This window comes from Phyllobates terribilis, unplaced genomic scaffold (genome assembly GCF_046119375.1).
Source record: "Phyllobates terribilis strain yellow unplaced genomic scaffold, ASM4611937v1 Scaffold_1__5_contigs__length_1240528914, whole genome shotgun sequence".
Taxonomy (NCBI): Eukaryota; Metazoa; Chordata; class Amphibia; order Anura; family Dendrobatidae; genus Phyllobates; species Phyllobates terribilis.
Window position 1 is genome coordinate 578,537,088 of NW_027362761.1, and position 26,416 is coordinate 578,563,503.

General features: G+C 46.2%; 1 protein-coding gene across 3 annotated transcripts; it reads left to right on the top strand.

The window, feature by feature from the left end:
• Positions 1–18,944: 18,944 nt before the first annotated feature.
• SUB1 (SUB1 regulator of transcription) lies at positions 18,945–23,751 on the top strand. 3 transcript variants are annotated; one of them, XM_073655097.1, is made up of 5 exons: positions 18,945–19,095; positions 20,654–20,726; positions 21,661–21,789; positions 22,154–22,262; positions 23,508–23,751. In XM_073655097.1, the coding sequence occupies exons 2-5, from the start codon at positions 20,655–20,657 to the stop codon at positions 23,585–23,587; spliced, it is 390 nt and encodes a 129-aa protein (XP_073511198.1). In that variant the 5' UTR covers positions 18,945–19,095; position 20,654; the 3' UTR covers positions 23,588–23,751. The 3 variants fall into 3 exon arrangements, with proteins under 3 accessions (XP_073511198.1, XP_073511199.1, XP_073511200.1); XM_073655098.1 differs by having other exon boundaries at positions 19,090–19,171; XM_073655099.1 differs by lacking the exon at positions 18,945–19,095 and adding an exon at positions 19,126–19,165.
• Positions 23,752–26,416: the final 2,665 nt, after the last annotated feature.

Consider the following 26,416-nt stretch of genomic DNA (forward strand, 5'->3'; position numbering starts at 1 on the left):
CAAACACACCTTCAGGCTGTGTAAGGGCTATTTGACCAAGAAGGAGAGTGATGGGGTGCTACGCCAGATGACCTGGCCTCCACAGTCACCAGACCTGAACCCAATCGAGATGGCTTGGGGTGAGCTGGACCGCAGAGTGAAGGCAAAAGGCCCAACAAGTGCTAAGCATCTCTGGGAACTCCTTCAAGATTGTTGGAAGACCATTTCCGGTGACTACCTCTTGAAGCTCATCAAGAGAATGCCAAGAGTGTGCAAAGCAGTCATCAAAGCAAAAGGTGGCTACTTTGAAGAACCTAGAATATAAGACATATTTTCAGTTGTTTCACACTTTTTTGTTAAGTATATAATTCCACATGTGTTAATTCATAGTTTTGATGCCTTCAGTGTGAATGTACAATTTTCAAAGTCATGAAAATACAGAAAAATCTTTAAATGAGAAGGTGTGTCCAAACTTTTGGTCTGTACTGTATATGTGCAGCACTGTGTAAAAGTTTTAGGCGGGTGTAGGAAAAATGCTGCAAAGTCAGAATACTTTAAAAAGAAATAGAAACGTGAATAGTTTCTTTTTATCAATTACCAAAATGTAAAATGAATGAACAAAAGAGAAATCTAAATCCCAGCAAAATTTGGTGACCTTCCTTGGCCTTCAGAACAGCATCAATTCTTCTAGGTACAACTGCGCACAGTTTTATTTATAATCATGTAATATCATCAGGGAGGCGTCTGATTGGCTCTAAATGTACAGTACAGACCAAAAGTTTGGACACACCTTCTCATTTAAAGATTTTTCTGTATTTTCATGACTATGAAAATTGTACATTCACACTGAAGGCATCAAAACTATGAATTAAAACATGTGGAATTATATACTTAACAAAAAAGTGTGAAACAACTGAAAATATGTCTTATATTCTAGGTTCTTCAAAGTAGCCACCTTTTGCTTTGATAACTGCTTTGCACACTCTTGGCATTCTCTTGATGAGCTTCAAGAGGTAGTCACCGGAAATGGTCTTCCAACAATCTTGAAGGAGTTCCCAGAGATGCTTAGCACTTGTTGGCCCTTTTGCCTTCACTCTGCGGTCCAGCTCACCCCAAACCATCTCGATTGGGTTCAGGTCTGGTGACTGTGGAGGCCAGGTCATCTGGCGTAGCACCCCATCACTCTCCCTCTTGGTCAAATAGCCCTTACACAGCCTGGAGGTGTGTTTGAGGTCATTGTCCTGTTGAAAAATAAATGATGGTCCAACTAAACGCAAACCGGATGGAATAGTATGCCGCTGCAAGATGCTGTGGTAGCCATGCTGGTTCAGTATGCCTTCAATTTTGAATAAATCCCCAACAGTGTCACCAGCAAAGCACCCCCACGCCATCACACCTCCTCCTCCATGCTTCACGGTGGGAACCAGGCATGTAGAGTCCATCCGTTCACCTTTTCTGCGTCGCACAAAGACATGGTGGTTGGAACCAAAGATCTCAAATTTGGACTCATCAGACCAAAGCACAGATTTCCACTGGTCTAATGTCCATTCCTTGTGTTCTTTAGCCCAAACAAGTCTCTTCTGCATGTTGCCTGTCCTTAGCAGTGGTTTCCTAGCAGCTATTTTACCATGAAGGCCTGCTGCACAAAGTCTCCTCTTAACAGTTGTTGTAGAGATGTGTCTGCTGCTAGAACTCTGTGTGGCATTGACCTGGTCTCTAATCTGAGCAGCTGTTAACCTGTGATTTCTGAGGCTGGTGACTCGGATAAACTTATCCTCAGAAGCAGAGGTGACTCTTGGTCTTCCTTTCCTGGGGCGGTCCTCATGTGAGCCAGTTTCTTTGTAGCGCTTGATGGTTTTTGCAACTGCACTTGGGGACACTTTCAAAGTTTGTCCAATATTTCGGACTGACTGACCTTCATTTCTTAAAGTAATGATGGCCACTCGTTTTTCTTTACTTAGCTGCTTTTTTCTTGCCATAATACAAATTCTAACAGTCTATTCAGTAGGACTATCAGCTGTGTATCCACCTGACTTCTGCACAACACAACTGATGGTTCCAACCCCATTTATAAGGCAAGAAATCACACTTATTAAACCTGACAGGGCACACCTGTGAAGTGAAAACCATTTCCGGTGACTACCTCTTGAAGCTCATCAAGAGAATGCCAAGAGTGTGCAAAGCAGTCATCAAAGCAAAAGGTGGCTACTTTGAAGAACCTAGAATATAAGACACATTTTCAGTTGTTTCACACTTTTTTGTTAAGTATATAATTCCACATTTGTTAATTCATAGTTTTGATGCCTTCAGTGTGAATATACAATTTTCAAAGTCATGAAAATACAGAAAAATCTTTAAATGAGAAGGTGTGTCCAAACGTTTGGTCTGTACTGTATTTTGCAACAACCCCAACATTCGGCCAATGTTATTAGGAATGAGGAACCCTGGAAGTGATGATCCAACCCCCACAGAGCCCTGATCTCATATCATCCAGTCTGTCTGCGATCACATGAAGAGACAGAAGGATCCGCACAAGCGACATCCACAGAAGATCTGAGGTCAGTTCTCCAAGATGTTTGGAACAACCTCCTGCCGAGTAACGTCTCTCCTTGTGGAGAGTGACATGCTTGTGTGGCACCCCAGGGGTCTGGTTGCCACAGTGATAGAAATATCACGTCTGAGAGCAAGTGGGAGGTTCCCTGGTCAGGAGCCCTTGAACATGCAACACCTCCTGTCCCAGACCAGAGAGGGGAGGAATCTGCCCTATATAAACTGGGTCTGGGGCGGGGTTAGAGAGACTAGAGACTGGAGACTGAGACAGAGCTGAGTCTAGTTCTGAGTGAAGTTCCAGACACAGGGAAAGGAACAGCTAGGAGCTCTGTAGGAGCAGGAGCTGAGTGCCAGGGACTGGAAGCAGATATTGCTCTTCCTGGCTGAAGACACTACGACCGGACAACGGAGTCCGAGGCTGTGAGGACTTATATATCCAGCAGCAGAAACCAGCCGGCAGGGGATTCCAGGTCCTCTGGCCATAGAAGCCCGGAGGCTCAGTCACACACAAGGGATCGGTACCGCCATCGAGGAGCGGAAGCTACCAGAGGGTCCAAGTCACCAGCCATACGGGTGAGCACCACACGGTATACTCAGGGACGTGGGCTACTTCCACTCGCTTACAGCAAGGTAGCCAGGAAGAGTGCAGATAGATGGGGAGGCCTACAACTCCACCTGGCCAGGGGAACTCCTGTTTGTTCACAGACTGACCAGGCCTCTTATGCCAGGCAGTACTCCCGGGAGGGTCTGCCTTATCATCAGTAAAGACCCTGAACTGCACTGCAAAGACTCTGAGTCGTTCCTGCTTCACCCGTGCACCTTCACTCCCATCATCCACACTCACTGCCCTGAGGCTATACTCCTCCCGTGGGGAGTTGTCCCATCCTCTGTTGCGCACACAACACCAGCCTCAGCGGTCTGCCTCGCAGCGGCGGTACACCCTGACCGCAATCCACGGGTGGTGTAGTCGGACATTAACCTAAAACATATAAAAGACTGCCACTGGTCTGACCACCCTGAGCCACGGGACCGGGTCATCGCCACGCAAGGACTTCAACCCCCAGCATTCATCCTAAAAGGCCTGGTTCCTGGTTTCACATGGCCCAGGGGGCGCGTCAGCTTTTGGCATAGTCGGCAGGATTGTGACCAACCCACCACAAACGGGTATTGAGTGCCTGAAAAAGACTTTATACTTACCTGAGTGAAGTTTCCCGCCATTCGGAGCCGTTTCCCGCCATCTTTGGCCGTTTTCTCGCCATCAGACGCCATCTTCGGGACGCCGAGCGGGAAGAAGAGGGGCGTGGACGTCAAAAACGCGTGAAGTCCGAAGCCCCACCCCACGCGCTGACGCCGCACAAGGTCCTGGAAGGAGCCCAGCGAGCGCTGACGTCAGCAGCGCGTGACGCCAGGTCCTCAACGCAGACCATCGCCAGCGGAGCCGCGGCCTACAGAAGAGGATCGCCGGAAGGTAGGCCACGGTTAACCAGGGGGGAGGAAGACATCAGGAATGGAGGGCAAGATGGCGGACCGGCAGCAGACTAAGCTGCCCAGCATCGGCAGTGCCCCCGCCGTTGCGGGCCCCGACCAGCGCCAGGAGAAGACGCGTGACACAGGAGCAGTCGCGGGAGCAGGTAAGAGGAGTCTCCCTGTCCCGGACGCTGCCAGCGTCAGCCTGCTCCCGGGCCCCCTGGTGGAGCCGCCGATCCCGGGCGTCATCAACAGCGGCCCTCTCCAGGCCCGGTCGCAAGGCTTGATCTCCCCAGGCGCCTCCCAACCGCGTGCGCCCCCGGTCCCGAAACCACCACCCCATGGGACTGACCTATACAGCCAGCTCACCGAACCCGGTTATCCAGAGGACCCGGACGGGTCTGAAGAATATGGCGAGGAGGAAGAAGGTGCGCAGGGAGGACACCGCTACTAAGGAATGGCAGCGTACCAATGTACATAGTTGCCCGTCAGGGTGAAGGAACTGTTGCAGAGAGTTACCCGGTATCGGGTCAGTTAAAACCGGCTGAGGACTGGGAGAAGCCAAAGTAATGAACTATCCGGCCGAGGACTGGGAGCGGTCAATCTTGTACATAATTGCACTTCTTAAAGTGCCCCCTACTGGTTTTATGAGAAACCACAACAACAACTGACCTCAGAACAAAAGCCCGTTAGAGGTGGCAGAAGACGAGGCCCAGCAGCTGAATCAGCTACGCCCTGCAGCCACCTTAGGGCCTACGTTGGGGGTTTACGAACAGGTCCCTCATGTTTGTGTTTATAAGTTTACATTTTGTAGAAAGATGGACACCTGGTTGCAAAACGCACTGTGACCAGTTAACAAAAGTTTTACATGAAAAATGTTTACAAGAAAAGTGTTATAGATGTGATTGTAAAAGTGAAAAGAGTTTTATGCAGTTTTATATATGTGAAGAGAGTCCTAAAATAACTGCTGAAAGAGAAAATGTGCCAGTAACGTTAAAAAAGAAGTGCCTCCCATAAAGGGATGAGTTATAATAGTTTGTAATCTTATATGTGAATGCATTCTAAAAACTTGCATGTTTCTGAATGGTCTTTTGCTTTGTTCCAGCCCGAGGACGTGCTGTGGTTTACCAGGGGGGAATGTGGTGCCCCGAGGGTTCGGTTGCCACAGGGGTATTGCACCTTAACCAGAGGTGTGATATTCCACTCACAGGTAAGGATGGAGTGTGGACCAGGGCTCAGTTAGCTGAATACACACACTCACCCCATTTCCGGGGGACAACTCGACGGTGCTCCCATTTATGCAGGCACGACTGACTAGGCTCGACGGAGCTCCCATTTATGCAGGCACAACTGACCATGTCCCTGGCTGGAGTGGGGAGGGGGGAGAGAACCCAGTGATGTAGGAGCAGTAGGGGATGGTTTCTGGAGCATAGGAAGGAGCTCACTGGGTGCAGGTCACCTGAGCTCAGACACAGAGAAGCAGATAAAAAGGTGGGGGCCATCTTAGGAGGGAGTTCTGTGAGAGGAGAAGGCAGGGAGCAGAGCTGCTGCATGGGCTCTGCTCACTGGGCAGGCCTAGCACAGAGGCCGGAGCCTGAGGGAAGAGAGAAGAAGGAGAAGGAAGGAAAGAGGTCAGACAGAGGAGAAGAAAGGCTCCAGAAACAAGAAGGCAGAAGGGACCCTAAGAGAGCAGAACGGACAGTAACCGTTGCAAGCCAGCGTTATATCGGGTGAAGGGTCAGGCCGTGGAAGGGTACCGGATTCCCAAGTTGGTGGAGGTAAATCATCCCTCAGCCAAGAATCGGAGGTCGTGATCATTTATTGGTGCGACCCCTTGCTACACCCGCTAGGAAGGCACCACACAGGGTCAGGGAAACTGGCGCCAAGTTTTACCAGAGAAGGCCCGAGGCAGCTGGACAGAAGCGTGGTCACTGGTGGGGCACGAGAGGCCAGAGAAAGGATAGAAGGGGGTCCTGTGCCATACTCCTGAATTGCCTGGGGGTTGACCGAGCCCCTCACCTGGTGGAAGCAGCACGGCTCAGGCAGTCCTTGCCGACGGAAGTGACTTGGATAACAACTGTGAGTAAAAGGCCTGAACTGCACCATTGGACTCTGTGTGATTTATGCTGCGCCTGCACCATCACCCCCAGCATCCTCTTACACTGCCCTGAGGCTATACTCTTCCCGTGGGGAGTTATTCTATCCCTGTGCTGCACACCAACACCAGCCTCAGCGGTCTGCCTTGCAGAGGCGGTCACCCCTGACCGCAATCCACGGGTGGCGTAGTCGGACATTCAAAACACTGATAAACAGACTGCCACAATTTGGTCTGACCACCCTGAGCCACGGGACCGGGTTGCCACTACTACCCCCAGCATCGCATAGAAGCCCGGTTCCGGGTGCCCCACGGCCCAGGGGGAGTGTCACTTGCCATGCCGATGTAAGGAGACTTATAGGCCATGCAACGCTTCCCTAGGAAATTAAATATGAAAATTGTCTCTTCAGAGAGGATACAGGACTTGAACTCTAGTGCCACCTATTGGGCGTAGAAATCCTGAACAAGTCAATATCATCCCTTTAACGAGCCTTGCCACATGACTTAGGATAAAAGCTAAATCAGAAACTCAATTTTCAACAACATTAAACAACTGAATGAACATCCTCCGAGCCCGGAGATTCCATAATTTTTGCCAGGGGTTGTAAAAGGGTCAATATTGACTTTTCGGATTGCTATTTCTAATAGGTGGTGCTAGAGTTCTAGTCCTCTTCCACTCTGAAGATGCAATTTACAAGTGTACCCAGAAGAAGCGATGAGGGCAAAGGGTGGTCACCAAATATACAACCCCTGGCAAAAATTATGGAATCACCGGGCTCGGAGGATGTTCATTCAGTTGTTTAATGTTGTTGAAAAAAAGCAGATCACAGACATGGCACAAAACTAAAGTCATTTCAAATGGCAACTTTAGGGCTTTAAGAAACACTAAAAGAAATCAAGATAAAAAATGTGGTACTTAGTAAGGGTAATTTTTTTCAGACCAAGCAGAGGGAAAAAATTATGGAATCACTCAATTCTGAGGAAAAAATTATGGAATCATGAAAAACAAACACACAAAAGAACACTCCAATACATCACTAGTATTTTGTTGCACCACCTCTGGCTTTAATAACAGCCTGCAGTCTCTGAAGCATGGACTTAATGAGTGACAAACAGTACTCTTCATCAATCTGGCTCCAACTTTCTCTGATTGCTGCTACCAGATCAGCTTTGCAGGTTGGAGCCTTGTCATGGACCATTTTCTTCAACTTCCACCAAAGATTTTCAATTGGATTGAGATCCGAACTATTTGCAGGTCATGACATTGACCTTATGTGTCTTCTTTCAAGGAATGTTTTCACAGTTTTTGCTCTATGGCAGGATGCATTATCATGTTGAAAAATTATGTCATCATCCCCAAACATCCTTTCAACTGATGGGATAAAAAAACTGTCCAAAATATCAATGTAAACTTGGGCATTTATTGAAGATGTAATGACAGCCATCTCCCCAGTGCCTTTACCTGACATGCAGCTCCATATCATCAATGACTGTGGAAATTTGCATGTTCTCTTCATGCAGTCATCTTTATAAATCCCATTGGAACGGCACCAAACAAAAGTTCCAGCATCATCACCTTGCCCAATGCAGATTCGCGATTCATCACTGAATATGGCTTTCATCCAGTCATCCACAGTCCACGATTGCTTTTCCTTAGCCCATTGTAACCTTGTTTTTTTCTGTTTAGGTGTTAATGATGGCTTATGTTTAGCTTTTCTGTATGTAAATCCCATTTCCTTTAGGCGGTTTCTTACAGTTCGGTAACAGACATTGACTCCAGTTTCCTCCCATTCGTTCCTCATTTGTTTTGTTGTGCATTTCCTGTTTTGGAGACATATGTCTTTAAGTTTCCGGTCTTGACGCTTTGATGTCTTCCTTAGTCTACCAGTATGTTTGCCTTTAACAACCTTCCCATGCAGTTTGTATTTGGTCCAGATTTTAGACACAGCTGACTGTGAACATCCAACATCTTTTGCAACATTGCGTGATGATTTACCTTCTTTTAAGAGTTTAATAATCCTCTCCTTTGTTTTAATTGACATCTCTCGTGTTGGAGCCATGATTTATATCAGTCCACTTGGTGCAACAGCTCTCCAAGGTGTGATCACTCCTTTTTAGATGCAGACTAACGAGCAGATCTAATTTGATGCAGGTGTTAGTTTTGGAAATGAAAATTTATAGGGTGATTCCATAATTTTTTCCTCAGAATTGAGTGATTCCATAATTTTTTTCCTCTGCTTGGTCTGAAAAAAATTACATTTACTGAGTACCACATTTTTAATCTTGATTTCTTTTAGTGTTTCTTAAAGCCCTAAAGTTGCCATTTGAAATGACTTTAGTTTTGTGCCATGTCTGTGATCTGCTTTTTTTCAACAACATTAAACAACTGAATGAACATCCTCCAAGCCCGGTTGATTCCATAATTTTTGCCAGGGGTTGTAGATGGGATTTGGATTTTTCTTTTGTTCATTCACTCCACATTTTGTTATCAGTAAAAATAAACTACTAGCACTTCTATTTTTGAAAGCTTCTTACTCTGCAGCATTTTTTTCATGTCTGCCTGAAATGTTTGAACAGCACAGTGACATATACAGTGCCTACAAGTAGTATTCAACCCCCTGCAGATTTAGCTGGTTGACACATGCGGAATTAACTTGGCATTGTGACATTTGTACTGTAGATCAGCCTGGAAGTGGGAAATGCACTGCAGCAAATTTTTTTTTTTTTTTTTTTTTTAAACGTAAAAAGTTAATTCAGAGTGTCATTTATTATTCAACCCCTCAAACCACAAGAATTCTGTTTGGTCCCCCTAAAGTATTAAGAAGTAGTTCAGGCACCAAGAATAATGAACTTCACATGTGTGGATTAAAGATCTCTTTTGCCAGCCTTTTCTGACTATTTAAGACCCTCCCCAAACTTGTGAACAGCACTCAGACATGGTCAACATGGGAAAGACAAAGGAGCATTCCAAAGCCATCAGAGACAAGATCGTGGAGGGTCTCAAGGCTGGCAAGGGGTACAAAACCCTTTCCAAGGAGTTGGGCCTACCTGTCTCCACTGTTGGGAGCATCATCCGTAAGTGGAAGGCTTATGGAACTACTGTTAGCCTTCCACGGCCAGGACAGCCTTTGAAAGTGTCCTCCCGTGCCGAGGCCAGGCTTGTCCGAAGAGTCAAGGCTAACCCAAGGACAACAAGGAAGGAGCTCCGGGAAGATCTCATGGCAGTGGGGACATTGGTTTCAGTCAATACCATAAGTAACGTACTCCACCGCAATGGTCTCCGTTCCAGACGAGCCCGTAAGGTACCTTTACTTTCAAATCGTCATGTCAAGGCTCGTCTACAGTTTGCTCATGATCACTTGGAGGACTCTGAGACAGACTGGTTCAAGGTTCTATGGTCTGATGAGACCAAGATCGAGATCTTTGGTGCCAACCACACACGTGACGTTTGGAGACTGGATGGCACTGCATACGACCCCAAGAATACCATCCCTACAGTCAAGCATGGTGGTGGCAGCATCATGCTGTGGGGCTGTTTCTCTGCCAAGGGGCCTGGCCATCTGGTCCGCATCCATGGGAAGATGGATAGCACGGCCTACCTGGAGATTTTGGCCAAGAACCTCCGCTCCTCCATCAAGGATCTTAAGATGGGTCGTAATTTCATCTTCCAACAAGACAACGACCCAAAGCACACAGCCAAGAAAACCAAGGCCTGGTTCAATAGGGAAAAAGTCAAGGTGTTGGAGTGGCCTAGTCAGTCTCCTGACCTTAACCCAATTGAAAACTTGTGGAAGGAGCTCAAGAATAAAGTCCACATGAGACACCCAAAGAACCTAGATAACTTGGAGAAGATCTGCATGGAGGAGTGGGCCAAGATAACTCCACAAACCTGTGCCGGCCTGATCAGGTCTTATAAAAGACGATTATTAGCTGTAATTGCAAACAAGGGTTATTCCACAAAATATTAAACATAGGCGTTGTATAACAATTGACCCACACTTTTATGTTTAAAATTTAATAAAATTCAACTGAGCAACATAACTTTTTGGTTTGTAAGATTTATGCTTCTGTTCATAAAACCTACTCTCGTTTGCAGTTTGAAGGCTCTAACTTGTTTGCATCTTATCAAACCAGCTAAATCTGCAGGGGGTTGAATACTACTTGTAGGCACTGTATATACTTACATACTTGCACCCAGTGCCTTGTAAAAGTATTAGGCAGGCGTGAAAAAGAAAAAAATATACAGTCCCTTGAAAAAGTAATCATATCCGTGAACTTTTCCACCTTTTTTCACATTACACTTACAAACTTAAATGAATTTTATCTCTATTTTATGTGATACCAACACAAAGTAGCAAGTATTTGTGAAGTGTAAAGGAAATGATACTTGGCGTTTTCTAAATATTTAAAAAAATATAAATCTGAACATTGTGAGGTGCATTTGTATTCGGCCCCCCTGAGTGAATACTTTGTAGGACCACCTTTCTCTGCAGTTACTGCTACCGACTTTTGGGGTCTGTCTCTACCAGCTTTACACATCTAGAGGTGACATTTTGCCCCTTCTTCTTTGCACACTCGCTCTCGCTCAGTGAGATTGGATGGAGACATCTGTGAATAGCAATTTTCAAGTCTTGTCACAGATTGTCAATGGGATTTCAATCTGGACTGTGACTGCGCCATTCACACACATGAATATGCTTTGATCTAAACCAAACATTATATCTCAGGCAGGATGTTTAGGGTCGCTGTCCTGCTGCAAGGTGAACCTACGCCCCAGTCTCAAGGTTTTGCAGCTTCTAATGGGTTTTTCTCCACGAGTGCCCTGTATTTAGATCTATCCATCTTCCCATCACCTGTGACAAGCTTCCCTGTCCCTGCAGAAGAAAAGCCTCCCCACAGCAGGATACTGCCACCATGTGTGACGGTGGGGATGGTGTTTTCAGGGTGATGATCAGTGTTTGTTTTCTACCACACTTAACGTTTTGCATTTAGCCAAAAAGTTCTACTTTGATCTCATGTTAACAGAGCCTCTTCTTCCACATGCTCACTGTGCCCCCTACATTGTTTTTTTCCAAATTGCAAATAGGACTTCTTATGGCTTTCAAACATGAATTTCTTCTTGCCACTCTTCTTGTCACGACTCTGTTGTCGGGTATCCCGGTACCAGGGGCTCCTTCCCTTTCCCTAACCGTGTACCAACCACCACCACAGCAACAATGCACCAGCAGGGCGGGCGGCCTGGTGCCTCACAGCACCCATGCTGCAAGACCGAGTCCCCATGACTCCAGGCCACGCCGCCCCACAAGCACAAAACCACAGCAACAATGGCCGACACACTGCACCGACACATGAAAGAAGCATTGTGACTCACCTTCCTCAAGCTCTCAAGTGAAAGCAAAAATAGGCTAGACCCTCTTTGCAGTCTCCTGCTAATTAAAATCGCCTGTACCAAATGGGAGGAGTGCTGGTCCAAGAAAGGGGAAAGAATATGCAATGCAAAAAAAGGAGCATGGACCGCACCTCCAAAAAATCATACATTTGATCTAATGCCTCTCGGAAAAAATATATATAACTAAACATGAGGTTCTTAGTTTAACATTCTGATCAGACTGTATGAAGACCACTGCTACGTCACGGCAAACCTTGTAGTGGGTCCTAACATTTCCTGCTGAACGGGAGCAGAGCCGTGCGCCAACCACCGCCACAGCGACAATGCACCAGCAGGGCGGGCGGCCTGGTGCCTCACAGCACCCATGCTGCAAGACCGAGTCCCCATGACTCCAGGCCACGCTGCCCCATAAGCACAAAACCACAGCAACAATGGCCGACACACTGCACCAACACCACATGAAAGGAGCATTGTGGCTTATGATTTGCAAAGATGGATTTATTCTTGCCACTCTTCTTGTCACGACTCTGTTGTTGGGTATCCCGGAACCAGGGGCTCCTTCCCTGTCCCTAACGCTAGGGGCGCCCTAGCTGGCCCTGTTCCCCGGATTACATCTGAAGGTGAAGATGCCAGGGCCACGTACCTTGTCTGAGTTCCTCAATCCGCCCTCAGTCTGTTCCCTCCCCCCACCCAGGGTAGAGGGGAGTAGTGGTGTATCGCAATACACCAACCAGACTAACAAGGTAATACAAACAGGGATAAAGGAAAATACCAGTCATACAAATATATGCACACAAACAACAGAGGATAACACCGGGGAGTGGAGGATGGGGAAAAATAAAAGTAGGAGGAGAGGATTAACACACAATCAAAATCACCCAACAGTCTTAGAAAAATTCACCAAACGCCTTCTCAAACAACAACAAACCACCAGTGAAGTGAAGGTACAGAGGACGCAACATATTTTTTGAGTAGAGACCAATGAAACACATTATGGATCCTAAAGGTGGGTGGCAAAGCAAGGCGGAATGCTACGGGATTGACGAAGGCTACAATCTTATAAGGACAGATGAAACTGGGACCCAGTTTCCAAGAGGGAACCTTCAACTTAATGTTCCTTGAGGACAACCACACCAAGTCACCAACACACAGGTCCGGACCCACCACACGTCTCTGATCAGCCACACTCTTATATTTGGACCCCATCTTCCTCAAGCTATCAAGAACCCCACGCAACACAGACTTAATTGAAGATGAAAACTGTTCTTCTTCAGGTATTCCTGAGGAACTATTTCTATTAAATGAGCTAAACTGAGGATGAAACCCATATGTCCCGAAGAAAGGGGACTTACCAGTAGATTTATGACAACAATTATTCACCGCGAATTCAGCTAGAGGTAAGTAAGTAAACCAATCCTCCTGATTCTCAGACACAAAACACCTAAGATAAGTCTAAAGATTCTGGTTAACATGTTCAATTTGCCGATTAGTCTACGGGTGAAATGCTGAAGAAAACGTCAGATGGATCCCCAAACGAGTGCAAAACGCCCTCCAAAATTTGGAAACAAACTGCACCCCCGATCAATAACAATATCGGTAAGGATCCCATGCCATTTTATAATCTCTCTAATGAAAATCTGTGCGAAAGTCTTGGCATTAGGTAAAGTGGGTAACGCAATGAAATGTGACATCTTACTGAATCTGTCCACCGCCACCAAAACTACAGTATTACATGCCGACACTGGTAGATCAGTGATGAAATCTACTGATAAATGATTCCAAGGTCTATTGGGAATCGCCAATGGTTGGAGAGACCCAGACGGACGAGTATGAGAGCTCTTAGAACGTGCACAGACACTGCAGGTGGCTATATACTCCCGAATATCCTGATGAACCATTGACCACCAAAAGCGCCGAGTAAGAAATCTGTGGTGGCTTTATTACCGGGATGTCCTGCCAAGACCGAATCATGATGTTCACTAAGAACTCTAAGACAAAGATTCACAGGAACAAACAGTTTACCTAATGAACGGGCAGTAGGGGCATCCCTCTGAGCATCGACAACCTCCTTCTCAAGATCGGAGCAAATAGATGCAATAACCACCCATTTTTGAAGTATAGGAACCGGTTCACAATTATCTTCACCCCCAGAAAAACAACGAGACAAGGCATCTGCCTTAATGTTCTTGTTCCCCGGCCTATATGTATCGAAAAAGTTAAACCTGGTGAAGAATAACGCCCATCTTGCCAGTCTAGGTGTTAGACGTTTCGCAGACTCTAGATATACCAGATTCTTATGATCCGTGATTACCATAGCCAGATGAACTGCCCCCTCCAGAAAATGACATCACTCTTCAAAAGCCCACTTGATTGCCAAGAGTTCCCTGTTACCAATGTCATAATTTTTCTCAGCAGGTGACAGTTTTTTAGAAAAGTATGCACATGGACGCCATTTACCAGGAGACGCACCATGCGACAAAACAGCCCCCACCCCTACTTCAGACACATCAACTTCTATAATAAATGGCTGAATGACGTCAGGCTGTATGAGAATCAGCGCAGAGGCGAAACAATCCTTCAAGATATTGAATGCCTCCCTGGCCGGACTGGACCATTTAGAAAAGTCTGTCCCTTTCCTGGTCATATCCGTCATAGGTTTGGCCACAACCGAAAACGTTTTGATTAACTTGAGGTAGTTGTTGGTGAAACCTAAAAACCTTTGTGACATCTTTAAATCCTTAGGAAGATCCCAATCCAGTACCGCCCGGACTTTCACTGGATCCATGCGAAAACCGGTGGACAATAAAATATAGCCCAGAAAAGGGATCTCCTCAACCGAGAACATGAACTTCTTTTTATTTGACAAATAATTTATTGTCTCTTGAGTATCTGTAAGACCTGCCTGACATGTACCTGTTGTGACTCAAGGTCAGGTGAATAAATTAATATGTCATCAAGATAGATCACCACAAATCTACCTACCAGGTGACTAAAGATGTCATTTACAAAGTGCAGAAAGATGGCGGGAGCATTAGTCAACTGAAATGGCATCACAAGGTTTTCATAGTGTCCCCCAGGCTTATTGAAGGCTGTTTTCCACTCATCCCCTTCTTTAATATGAATGAGATTATATACCCCCCTGAGATCCAGTTTAGAAAACCATTTTGCTCCCACGATCTCACTAAATAGGTCCGGGATGACAGTGAGCAGATATGGATCCCGGACCGTGATCTGATTGAGTTCACGGAAATCTAGGCAGGGGTGTAACCCCTCGTCTTTCTTCTTTATGAAGAAGAACCCCGCAGCTATGGGAGATGAGGATGGTCTGATATGTCCCTTTGCCAAACTTTCTGTGATATAGTCCTTCATGGCCTGCCTCTCTGTACCAGAGATATTATAAAGTCTGCTCTTAGGCAGCTTGGCCCCAGGAACAAGATTAACGATGCAGTCATAAGGACGCTGGGGAGGGAATTCTTGACACCCTTGCTCCGAGAACACATCCCCAAAGTCAGACAGATATTTAAGCACAGACTGGGTATCCACCCTAGCCAGCCGGGTGCCCAGTGTCCTTGACAATACTCGCTCCACTTACCCACCTCCCGAGTCTGCCAATCTACGACAGGGTTGTGCAGCGTGAGCCAAGGTAATCCCAGAACCACAGGAGAGGGCAGACCCTCTAGCACATAGCAGTCAATACATTCAGAGTGTATGGCCCCTACCTGTTGATGTAACCCTCGGATGACTTGAGTAAAATACCTCTGGCTCAAGGGTGCAGAGTTGATGGTAATTATGGGTAAGTGTCTGGACAGTGTATGTGGTTTCAGGCCCTGGACCTGGATGAACCTGGCGTCAAATTAAACCCCGCTCCACTGTCCAGAAAGGCATAAATGGTCACCTTATTTTTGCCCAGATGGATTTCATCCAGTAGGAAAAATTGTGACCTATCCAAGGAGAAGTCTCATATAAGGGAATCCTTCACCCGTACCCATAGCTCTTGACAAAACTGGCTACGGAGTGCGAGATCATTCCACTTAGTGTCAGTGGACCACCTCCGAAACTCGGAGCAATACTCCTCCGCTGGCCAGTCTCCCTGCTGAAGCTGACATAGCGTGGACTCAGCCAGGGAGATACGGACGGGGTTGTCGTATATATGACCCAGTACTAGAAAAAAATCCTCCACTGTTCAGAGAGACTAGGAGTCTGATGTGAGAGAAAATGCCCATGCTTGGGGGTCACCCTGAAGGAAAGAGATTACTATCCCCACCCCTTTGCTCCTTGGTTCCTGAAGAGGTTGTCACGCACAGTGTAGGAAAGACAAAGTGTGACATGAAGGGATGAGGGGAAGGGAGCCCAGACACTAGGGAAAGGGGGAAGTGGAGACCTCCTAGGCTGATCTGCAATCACCCCTGTCTAACCTCACCATCCCCATATTGGTTCACCAATCGCCGCACAGGAACCTATCCCTGTATTTCCTTAGCGCTTGGCCCTAGATAGGGAAGGGGGGATGAGCACTAGTCGATCCCCACTGACAACTAAAGACAGCAAGGGGAGACAGACACGGGGGAAGTAACTTAGCTTGAGTCGACTTCAGAGAGAAAGCACACACGTCTTCTTAGCACCAGAGAGGAAGTAAGAACTGAAGTAGCTCCAAGGCTTCACAAGGGGTCATGTGAATATCACGGGCGCCTCCCTACTGCAAAGTAAAAGTATTTATACACCCAGGCCAAGGTGTAGCAAAAGGAAGGTAGCCGCTGGGTCCTAGAGTGATACAGATCTAAGATGTCTGTAATGCCAAACGAAGAGATCTTCTGCAACCAACTGCAGGGCGACTGTCACATCTGACACACCCATGACAGAGATAGGACGTAACCTGAAGTACCGCTTACAGGCTTCCCCGAACACAACAAACTTGTTACGCCCCCCAGAGAACCTGTCAGGCAGAGCAATCTTGGGCTCCACCGGGGGTTGCCTGGGAGTCATGGTCCCCAAATCTGATGTTTTATACTGCAACATGAGAGTGCGTAGATCAGCCTCCTCCAGGCTGAGTTGCTACAGTTGCTCTGTCAGACCTGTGATAGGATCCATGATGGATCAGAAAACGGTTTCGGGCAGAGCTAATGTCACAACTCTGCTGTCAGGTATCCCAGCACCAGGGTTTCCTTTCCTGCCCCTAACGCTAGGGGCGCCCTAGCTGGCCCTGTTCCCCGGATTACTACTGAAGGTGAAGACGCCGGGGGTCACATACCTTGTCTGAGCTCCTGAATCCGCCATCAGTCTGTTCCCTCCCCCACCCAGGGAAGAGGGGAGTAGTAGTATATGGCAGTAAAGGAAAATAGTGTACAGCAGGGTAGGGGGTATCATAAAATATAACCTTTAATTAATACGATTAAAAAGAGCTAAAGGCTCAATAAAACACACAACACAAATACAAATAACGAAAATTCATATGCCAGCAACTCCTATAAAATCTGGGTAAAAGCATATAACGATATATAGATCAAAATATTAATAAAGGAACAATCTCACCGATGGTTTGAGGTGCTGTCCTTTTCTGATCAGATCCAGGTAAGGTCCCATGCATCTAGTCAGCTCACGTAATGGTCAAAGTTGCAGAGAGAAGGGTACTCGGGGGTGGGGGGCAGTGACCACAGCCCACACATGCTGTGTCACTTCAGCATTTAGGCGATTGATGCCCCTGCTAATGCCTCTGATATGCTAACCCCTTGTCTCCCCTTATGAGTTTAGAACTAAATGCATAGGGAGCATTATGGAGCATTGATTTTTAAGGTTCCCCTCGGCTCTTGTGGGATTGGTTAGGGGTTTTGTGTGGGCTGTGGTCGCTGCCTTCCCCCCGAGTACCCTTCTCTCTGTGACTTTGACCATTATGTGAGCTGACTTGGTGCATGGGACCTTACCTGGATCTGATTAGAAAAGGACAGCACCTCAAACCGTCAGTGAAATTGTTCCTTTATTAATATTTTGATCTATATATCATTATATGCTCTTACCCAGATTTTATAGGAGTTGCTGGCATATGAATTTTCATTATTTGTATTTGTGTTGTGTGTTTTACCGAGCCTTTAGCTCTTTTTAATCGTATTAATTAATAGTTATATTTTATGATACCCCCTACCCTGCTGTATACAATTTCATGGTTGGTAGCCCCTGGTTGTACGGATAAAGGAAAATACCAGTCATACAAATATATGCACACAAACAACAGAGGATAACACCGGGGAGTGGAGGATGGGGAAAAACCAAAGAAGGAGAAGGATTAACACACAACTAGTGATGAGAGAGTATGCTCTGTTAACCCTTTCGGCGAGTATGCTCGGGCCGAGCACCGAGTAGTTACAGCTGCTCGTGTTATGTTTGAATCACTACCATGTGCATGATTTGCGACTGTTTGACAGTTTTAGTACATGTGAGGAATGTCTATTTCTTAAATGTATTTCTTTAATGTATTAAAGTTGTCAAACAGTTGCAAATCATGCACATGGTAGTGATTCAAACATGACATGAGCAGCTGTAACTACTCGGTGCTCGGCCCGAGCGTACTCGCCGAAAGTGTTAACAGAACATACTCACTCAACACTACACACAACCAAAACAACACAACAGTCTTATCAAAATCCAGCAAACGCCTTCTCAAACAACAAACCACCAAACTCCTAACCATGCAGCATGAAGCTAGCTCTGGCAATGACTACTTGTCAGATCCCATCATAGTCCAATAATTAAAGACCAGAGGGTCTGAAACGCGTCTGCCTAATGTTGTCCCCATCGGTGGTTGTGACTTTATGCTTATATATATATTCAAACTTTTTAATATGTTTGAATACAATTCCTAATTTTTCTGGGACTTCCGAAGCCGGATACATTTTCTCCTTATCGATGTAATGACCTCCAGTCCGCCCTCCTAATCTATGTCCCAGATCGCTTTTGCTCAACATTTCCATCCAATTTTCATATTTTCATCCGTTTGTCTTATATGTTAAGTTTCTGAGCGTCCCCTATACATTAGACAGACCGACGCATTGAGTTTAATGGGTGATTGGTCATCAAATCGGTGACATTCTGAAGACGCCACGACAACAGATATCACATGTGAGCAATTGGTTTTATGGGACTATTGCTGTCAGCCATTTACTTTTCCAGGTCGCAAACGCTTTAAGGTCAGGCTGCCCTGGTAACCTGATGCTCATTTAGAAGTCAGGAAAAGACCTGTAACTACGGGTCGTGACTATTACAATCTCCCACAAGACCATATAAAAAGTTTTCACAGTTGCCAAGATAACCCCTTAAAACCCTAATAACTCCAACATTTTTCACAAAAAACATCATTATTTCACGACACGACGTCAACTGTGACTCGGTAACGCCAACCACAACATGGCCGCCAGGAGCACTACGCTTACACCAATTCCTCCCTTTATGACAGACGTCGTCGGTTGGCAACTGCGAGTCGGTATTGCCAACCACAACAATGGATTACGCAGTTGTCCTACGTCACTTCCGCCCAAGGTCTCGTTCTCCCTTCACCTCGTGTAGCGCGGTCTGACGTCACTTCCTGTCGGAGACGGTATTCTGTTACATCGGGTGTGAGTTCGGACAGGTGAGTGTTCTGTGTGCTGGGGTGAGAGGCGGCGGCTGTGCTGGGGCAGCGGCGGCGGCCCTGACTGGAGGTGAAGGTGAAGACGGGGAGAGCGGCTGTGATGACCTCTGCCCGCCATTGTACTGCAGCCCCGAGTGATGGCGGGAAACTGCCGGGCGGGTGTATTGTTCCAGCACAGCCTCCGTGGTGCTCGTTATAATGGCAGTATGGCGTTTCTGCTGTCACCTGCGGCTTATAGGGCTGACAAGGGGCCATGATGTGAGCGGGGATGTGAGAGAAAATGGCGCTAATGAGGGATAGCGGCGCGGGAGGCAACCGGGGAAGCAATGGCGGCAGGAATCTGGTTACAACAGCCGATCATTTCTTTCTTGTGCTCCCCCCCTCCATTTTTAGGATGAATGGATTATTCCATTTGCATCCAATTTGATTCTAATGAATGCCCCTGGGCTGGGACATTCCATTCCACTGCCTGGGGGGAGGGGGGATAAATGGCATTAAAGGGTGTCATGCTTTGTTGGAAGTTTTTATTTTTCTATATTTGGGACTAAAACAAGTAGTTTGTTTTGTAATTGGGTTTCAATATAAAAATCTGTCTTGTAGAGGCTTTTTTCCACCCTTTACATTCAACCTTGATGCGGTCTGAGGTCATAATTCAGCTGAAGGGAGCTCAGAAAAGGGTCAATAAGAGTTACAAACTCCTGATAGGTCAGGGCTCACGGACTGATTCTCAGTTAACTCATTCTGTAGGCAGAGAAAATGCAACACTGGGGCTAAAGAAAGTGCAAATGCCATACAGTTCCATAGATGTGGGGCTTTTTAATTATTGGTACTTTGTATGGGGTCATAAGGTCAGAACAGACTAAAGACGCGCCCCTGAGGATCCAAAGAGCCGCTCCCACTTATAAAGACTGTAAACATTTGAACTAAATCAAAAGGTCCAGAATTGTTTATAAAAAGCCTGAATATAATCAGGGAAACAAACTGGTGACTTGAGAGGTAACTTTGATTCTGGTAATGTCCCTTTATCCCCCGGTCTCTGCCATTGCTGGGGGTCCGGCTGCTGTGATCCAGGGGCTACATATGTGCCACCTTGCATAGACACGAATGGAGCAGATGACGTCCAATTATTATCCCCCGAAACGCCCACAGACAATGGAGCCGATTCATTTTTGTGTTTGCACTTTTTTTTATTTGTGTACATTTTTATTTTTTCTTACATTCACAATTGTGAGCGAGGTTCTTGTTTTCTGGATGTTAGTAGCCAATTTGTCAATTGCGACTTATTAAAAGTTCACAAACTGTTGGACACACCTGGTTGTCAATTTGGGCAATATAGCAGGAGACACTGATGTTATGTGCCGACTGTTTCGACAGCTTCGAGAGGGGGAAGGAGACTGACTGGGGATGACAATGGTTTTGGGGAGCTGTAAATGTCTTGCGATCATACAGATCGGTGTTGATGCGGAGTTAGAAGAAGATCTATGTTTAATTCCTTAGGTTTTGATATGAACTTGTTTTTCAGAGTTGAACTAACTATACATTTTTTTCTTCTTTCCAGGATGCCTAAATCAAAGGAGCTGGTGTCTTCAAGCTCATCTGGGAGCGAGTCCGATAGCGAGGTGGATCAGAAGGTGAGTAGCCATCAGTGTTTGTTCTCTGCTTATATTACTGGACTTTACTGGTGGCCCCCGTAGGAATCTACATGTGTAAGGGGACCAGGTATGAACCTAGACCGCCAGATACGTGCGTGTTAAATGATACGGCTTCCAGCGTACCTGCGTGAAGTTTGGAAAACAGCAGTGGACGGCGTGGGTCACAGTACGGCACCTCCATGCTGCACTGTAATAGGTGATGGCACCGATCGCTGGGGTCTGTATTCGAGACTGCTGTGATCAGCTGTCGTCTCATAGAGAATGAATGGAGCAAGGGTACACCTTGGATATAGCGCTGGGAGTCCCAGCTTTCAGACAATTGTCCCCTAATTAAAGATGAGCGGATCAGCCAGTCTAAGTTACCCTGTTCTTGCTGATTTATCTCTACAAATCGAACATCCATTTTTATATGCTGGGTTCTCTCCAGACACCAGAGCATAATAAACGTAGGATGTAAAAAAACAACAACCCTGTGACGCACCTTATTGCTCGCTTTTCTGGCTCCTTTGCTTCTCACAGTCACCTGTCCGGTCCTTGTTGCATCTTCTTATCACTGCCGCTCATGCCGAATTCACATTAGGCTGGGATTTCTGATGAGGGCATGTAAAGTTGTGAGGTGCTCCACGATCTTGTGTATAAATGTCCCGGGGTCTGCGTGCTAGGCTGGGACCTCCGATGAGTGCGATTTCACTGTAGGTGACGGTGAGGAGCAGACTGGCTGGAGACGTGAGTTTTTAATTGTACTTTACCAGAAGCAAATAAAAAAAAAAAAAAATATCCACCATCTATTTTTTTTTTGTAAAATTGGAGTAGAATTCGATTGCACTGCAATATATTCTTTCATGTGTAACCTTAGTATACAAATATAACGCTAACCCTTAGCAAAAGTCCTCCACATATGTTTTGTCTTAAGGCGAAGAGAAAAAAGCAGCCCCCATCAGAGAAGGAAAAGCCGGCAAAGAAACAGAAGTCTGGAGAAAGCTCCAAGGGATCAGCCTCCTCCAAACAAAGCAGCAGCAACCAGGATGACAACATGTTCCAGGTATGTTCACTGTGTAAAGACTTAGACCACCTGTTCTCCCCTGTGTGATAATGGAGCACGGAGGCAAGGATGGCCGGGCAGGTGGGGGGCATCGGCTGATCACTACTTCTCTGGTCCCCTTGTGCAGACTGGACCCATCCAAGTGTGAACATCTTTTCAAGGGGTCGAAAGGGGATAACTGAGTGGGGGCTGCAGTCTGTTACACACAGGATCAATCAGTATCGGGCCTCTTCATCCCAGGATCAGTGCAGGGGTCCACAGATTGAACCATCCCCCATGAAACTTGCCGATGTAATATCTATGCTGACAGCTATTGCATTTCCAATCTCTAAAATGCACATTTTATTTTATTTTTTTTCTCCAGATTGGAAAAATGCGATTCGTCAGCGTACGTGACTTCAAAGGAAAAGTACTCGTGGATATTAGAGAATATTTTATGGACAACCAAGGAGAAATGAAGCCAGGAAGAAAAGGTAACGCTCATCTTCATGTCATTGTCACATTATTTCACGGCGACTTCTGGTTCGTGGAAAATTGCGCATCACTAATGTGTGAGAATGAGACCAAACGATCGGAACAATTCTGCGATTGTCGGGAACTCCCAGGGATTCTTGTTCGATTTTAATATTTATTTTAAAAAAAATTGTGGCTTTTGTATCTATAAATGCTGATAAGTACCTCTGGGAGTGGTGGACCCCCATAAGATGACAACAGCCAGGGGCAGCATAACAAGTATGACAGCAAAATCAACACAAGGATCAAGGTGTTTTTTTATTTTATTTATTTTCTTGTGTTTTTTTTTTTTTGGTGCTAAATGAATTTTTTATTTTTTTTGCTTGTTTCTGGCGTTCATAGAAGATAGTGATTTTCCGTATGCATAGCAGTACTGGAGCCCTGCTATGGTACAGGACAGGCGATCGGACAATCAAAGCTTCACGTCTCCTAAGGGGTGACTATTAAATACAGTAAAAAGTGAAAATAAGTTTTTAAAAATCTAAAAAAAAAAATAGAAAAACACTCATCACCCCCCTTTTTGCCCGATCGAAAAAATACACATTTGGCATTGCTGCATTCAGAAATGTCCAATCTATCAAAATCTAAAATTAATCAGATTGGTAAAGGGCGTGCCGAGAAAAAATTGGAACGCCAGAATCTACCCCAAAATGATATCCGTAAAAACATCAGCTCAGGGCGCAAAAAAAGAAGCCCCACATCCTGAAAAGTGGCGACGCTATGAGTCTCGGAAAAAGGCGACAAAAGCAAAAACTTTTTTTTTTTTTTTTTTTTTTTTTCATACAAACTTCATTTTTTTTTCCACCATTTAAATAAAAAAAAACAACCTAGACATGTTTGGTATCTGCGCACTCGTACTGACTTGGAGAATCATAATGGCAGGTCAGTTTTACAATATAGGGAACATAGTAAGTAAATAACCCCAAAAATACATGTGTATAGCTAAAGTGATGGTGTCCTTTCGGTGTCCTTTAAAGCTCTCTACACTTACGCCTTACATATACAACAAATGTTAGAGAGGGGTAAAGGCTTTGCTTAGTGCCAGACTAGCACCCCTTTATTCTGCTGGTCGCCGGTGGTCCTGGCCGTCGGGTGCCCACTTGTCAGACATTGATGATCAGTGCTGAGTATTCCTATACGTTACCTATCAGCTTTAGTCTTCTGCAGCATCCGATACATGGTCCCCGGTGTCTTCTGTTTTGCAGGTATCTCTTTGAACCCCGAGCAGTGGAATCAGCTGAAGGACCAGATGTCCGACATCGACGACGCAATAAGAAAGCTGTAACCTCCATCCATTGGAAGAGAAAGCATAACATTTTACTTTTAAGCACTCTCTCTTTTTACATTTGTTTTCTACTTTGTTTTACAAGTTCTTGTTTTTTTTGAAATGGAAAATGGTTTGTACGATGACGCATTTTTATGTGCATTAAAACAAGGCAAAATTTGAAACAGTTTGAGCCTCAATTTACAAATGGAGAAAGAGAATCCCCCCTTGCCGCCCCCCGTCGGCGCCGCTTTTCCCGTGTGCGTGCTCCTGTTTTCTGCATAGTTGTGAACAGATTTGTGTATCGCGTTATTTGTATCACTTCTTGTATGAAGCAACCAATAACCAATATTATGAAGCAAAGAATGGTTCTGGTTTAAGGCCAGAAATTGCTGATTGTCCCTTTTTGTCTTTATTATGAAGTAAAAGTGTGAATTTTTTTTCTTCTTTATAAATTGTTTTGTAAAATCTTGACATTTCAATAAAGGACAGACCGATACAATAAGAGTAACCCAGGTGAGGTGCGTCTTAAAGCTATAACTTTCTCGGAGATGACTAATGTGATGAAGCTGGCGGAGGTAGACGGATCGGACAAGTGGCCATTATTTCAGTTGTGGGCGGGCTGAACGGCCCTTTCATGGTGCTTGATTCCAAGACTTGGGAGCATCATGGTAAATATCTTTACTATGGCTCCTTATTGAGGGGGGGGGGGGGGGGGGGTCTTCTGACGTTCCTGAACCCCCCCCCCCCAGGCATAAGCAATTCTATTTGCAGTCATACATGCTGACCTCCTACCCCCACCGTATGTGTTGTATGATGTGGTCTACTGCAGATCATAAGCATGCTCTTTACTGTAGCAGGAAAGGGGTCCCTCGCTGTTTTATGCCTGGACCAATCCATGACTATGAAATCCTTCTACCATAGTGTATTGCCCTGGACGGAGGGTAAGCGGCTGCCATAAACAGATGTAATGCTTTGGTTAACTGCACTGTACAATTGTCCATCAATAGATCTGTGTCAGGATGTGCCCAAAAAAACTGCAACAACCTCCCCACACAATTATTCCACTTCCAGCGTAAGAGAAACGGGGTCATTCATCCACAGGAGTCAGGGTCTGTCAAGAAATACTACCCTCCAGCTCCCTCAGTGCTTCCAGTGCCGCTCCTTCATTACTTACAGCACTGCCCCTCCTTAGCTTCCTCAGTCCTTCTAGCTCCGCCCCTCCAGCCCCCTCAGGAGTTCCAGTGACACCCCTGCAGCCCCCTCAGGAGTTCCAGCGCCAGCCCCCTGAATACTTCCAGCCATCTCAGGAGTTCCAGCGCCAACCCTCCAACCTCCTTCAGGAGTTCCAGCGCCAACCCTCCAACCTCCTTCAGGAGTTCCAGCGCCAACCCTCCAACCTCCTTCAGGAGTTCCAGCGCCAACCCTCCAACCTCCTTCAGTACTTTAACCGCCGCCCCTTCATTGCTTTCAACGCCGCCTCTCCAGCCACCTCAAGTGTGTTCATGCCACCCCTCCAACCTCCTCAGGAATTGCAGTGCCACCCCTCCAGCTCCCTCAGTGCGTTCAGCACTACCCCTCCAGCTCCCTCAGTCCTTTCAGTGCCGCCCTTTCATTACTTTCAGCGCCGCCCCTCCAGCTCCCTCAGGATGTCCAGCGCCGCCCCTCCAATGCCCTCAGTGCTTCCAGTGACGCCCCTCCAGCTCCCTCAGTACTTTCAGCGCCGCCCTTTCATTACTTAATGCACCGCCCCTCCGGCCCCCTCAGGACGTTCAGCACTAGCCCCCTCGGAAGGTCCAGCGCCCTCGGGAGGCCCGGTGCTGCCTGTCCAGCGCTGCCTCCTCAGGACATCCAGCTCTGTCCCTCCAGCATCCTCAGGACATCCAGCACCATCCCACCAGCTCCCTCAGGAGGTCCAGCGCCTTCCCTCCAGCTTCCTCAGGAGGTCCTGCGCCGTGCTCTCTGCAGGCCGCACAGGGATGGAACAAAGGCCACAATTTGCTCAGCCCTAGTATAAGCGATCAGACGATCACAGGTTCAAGTCCCCTAAAGTAAAAATAAAAAACCCTCAGATTTTCCAGTGTTTTCCCCTTGAATGATGCTTTTTTTTCTCTGCTCTGACGCTCATTTATGATGCCACAGATAAAACTGCTGTTGCTGAATCAATGATCCGTAGGTTGGTTCAGAGAAATCGCAAAGTGGAGGACTACTGCTGGGCGGTGGAGACCTGGAATGACCAAGATCTCCTTAGTCAATTCTGCCAGAGTCTAGTAAAATACAGGATATGATGGTTTATAGTTCTTTACCATTGTCCCTGGATGAGGTCGTGTCTCTGGCGGTGTGCCTGGACTGACGCCATAAGAACACATTGGAGACTGTTTCTGTGTTTACTCTCTCTCATCCTATTGAGGTAGGTGAACCCATGCAAAATGGGGGCTGCAGAGTCCAAGGAGGGAGTTGTACGTGAAACACCTGCTCGTTTCTGTTTATACTGCGGTCGAACAGGTCATATAATGATTCAGTGTTTCAAATACAGCAATGAATTTCTTAAAGATAAAGAAAATATATAAAAAAAAAAACATTAAGCTGTAAGGACACTGATCCTAACAGTTTGAGGTTATCTCTCATGCATACTACTGGTTGTTTTTTACAAGTATCTTTTGGTTACCAAATCTGGAGTTATTTTTACCTCTGCATTTGTTGACTCAGGATCCGCCTTAGATCCCATTGACAGTGATCTTAACAATGATCTCATTGACATTGTGATCAAATGTGGGTACACAGTGTCAACTCTCGGTCATCCTATTCTAGTATCCGCAATTGATAATTTTCCCCTTACCCAAAGCCATG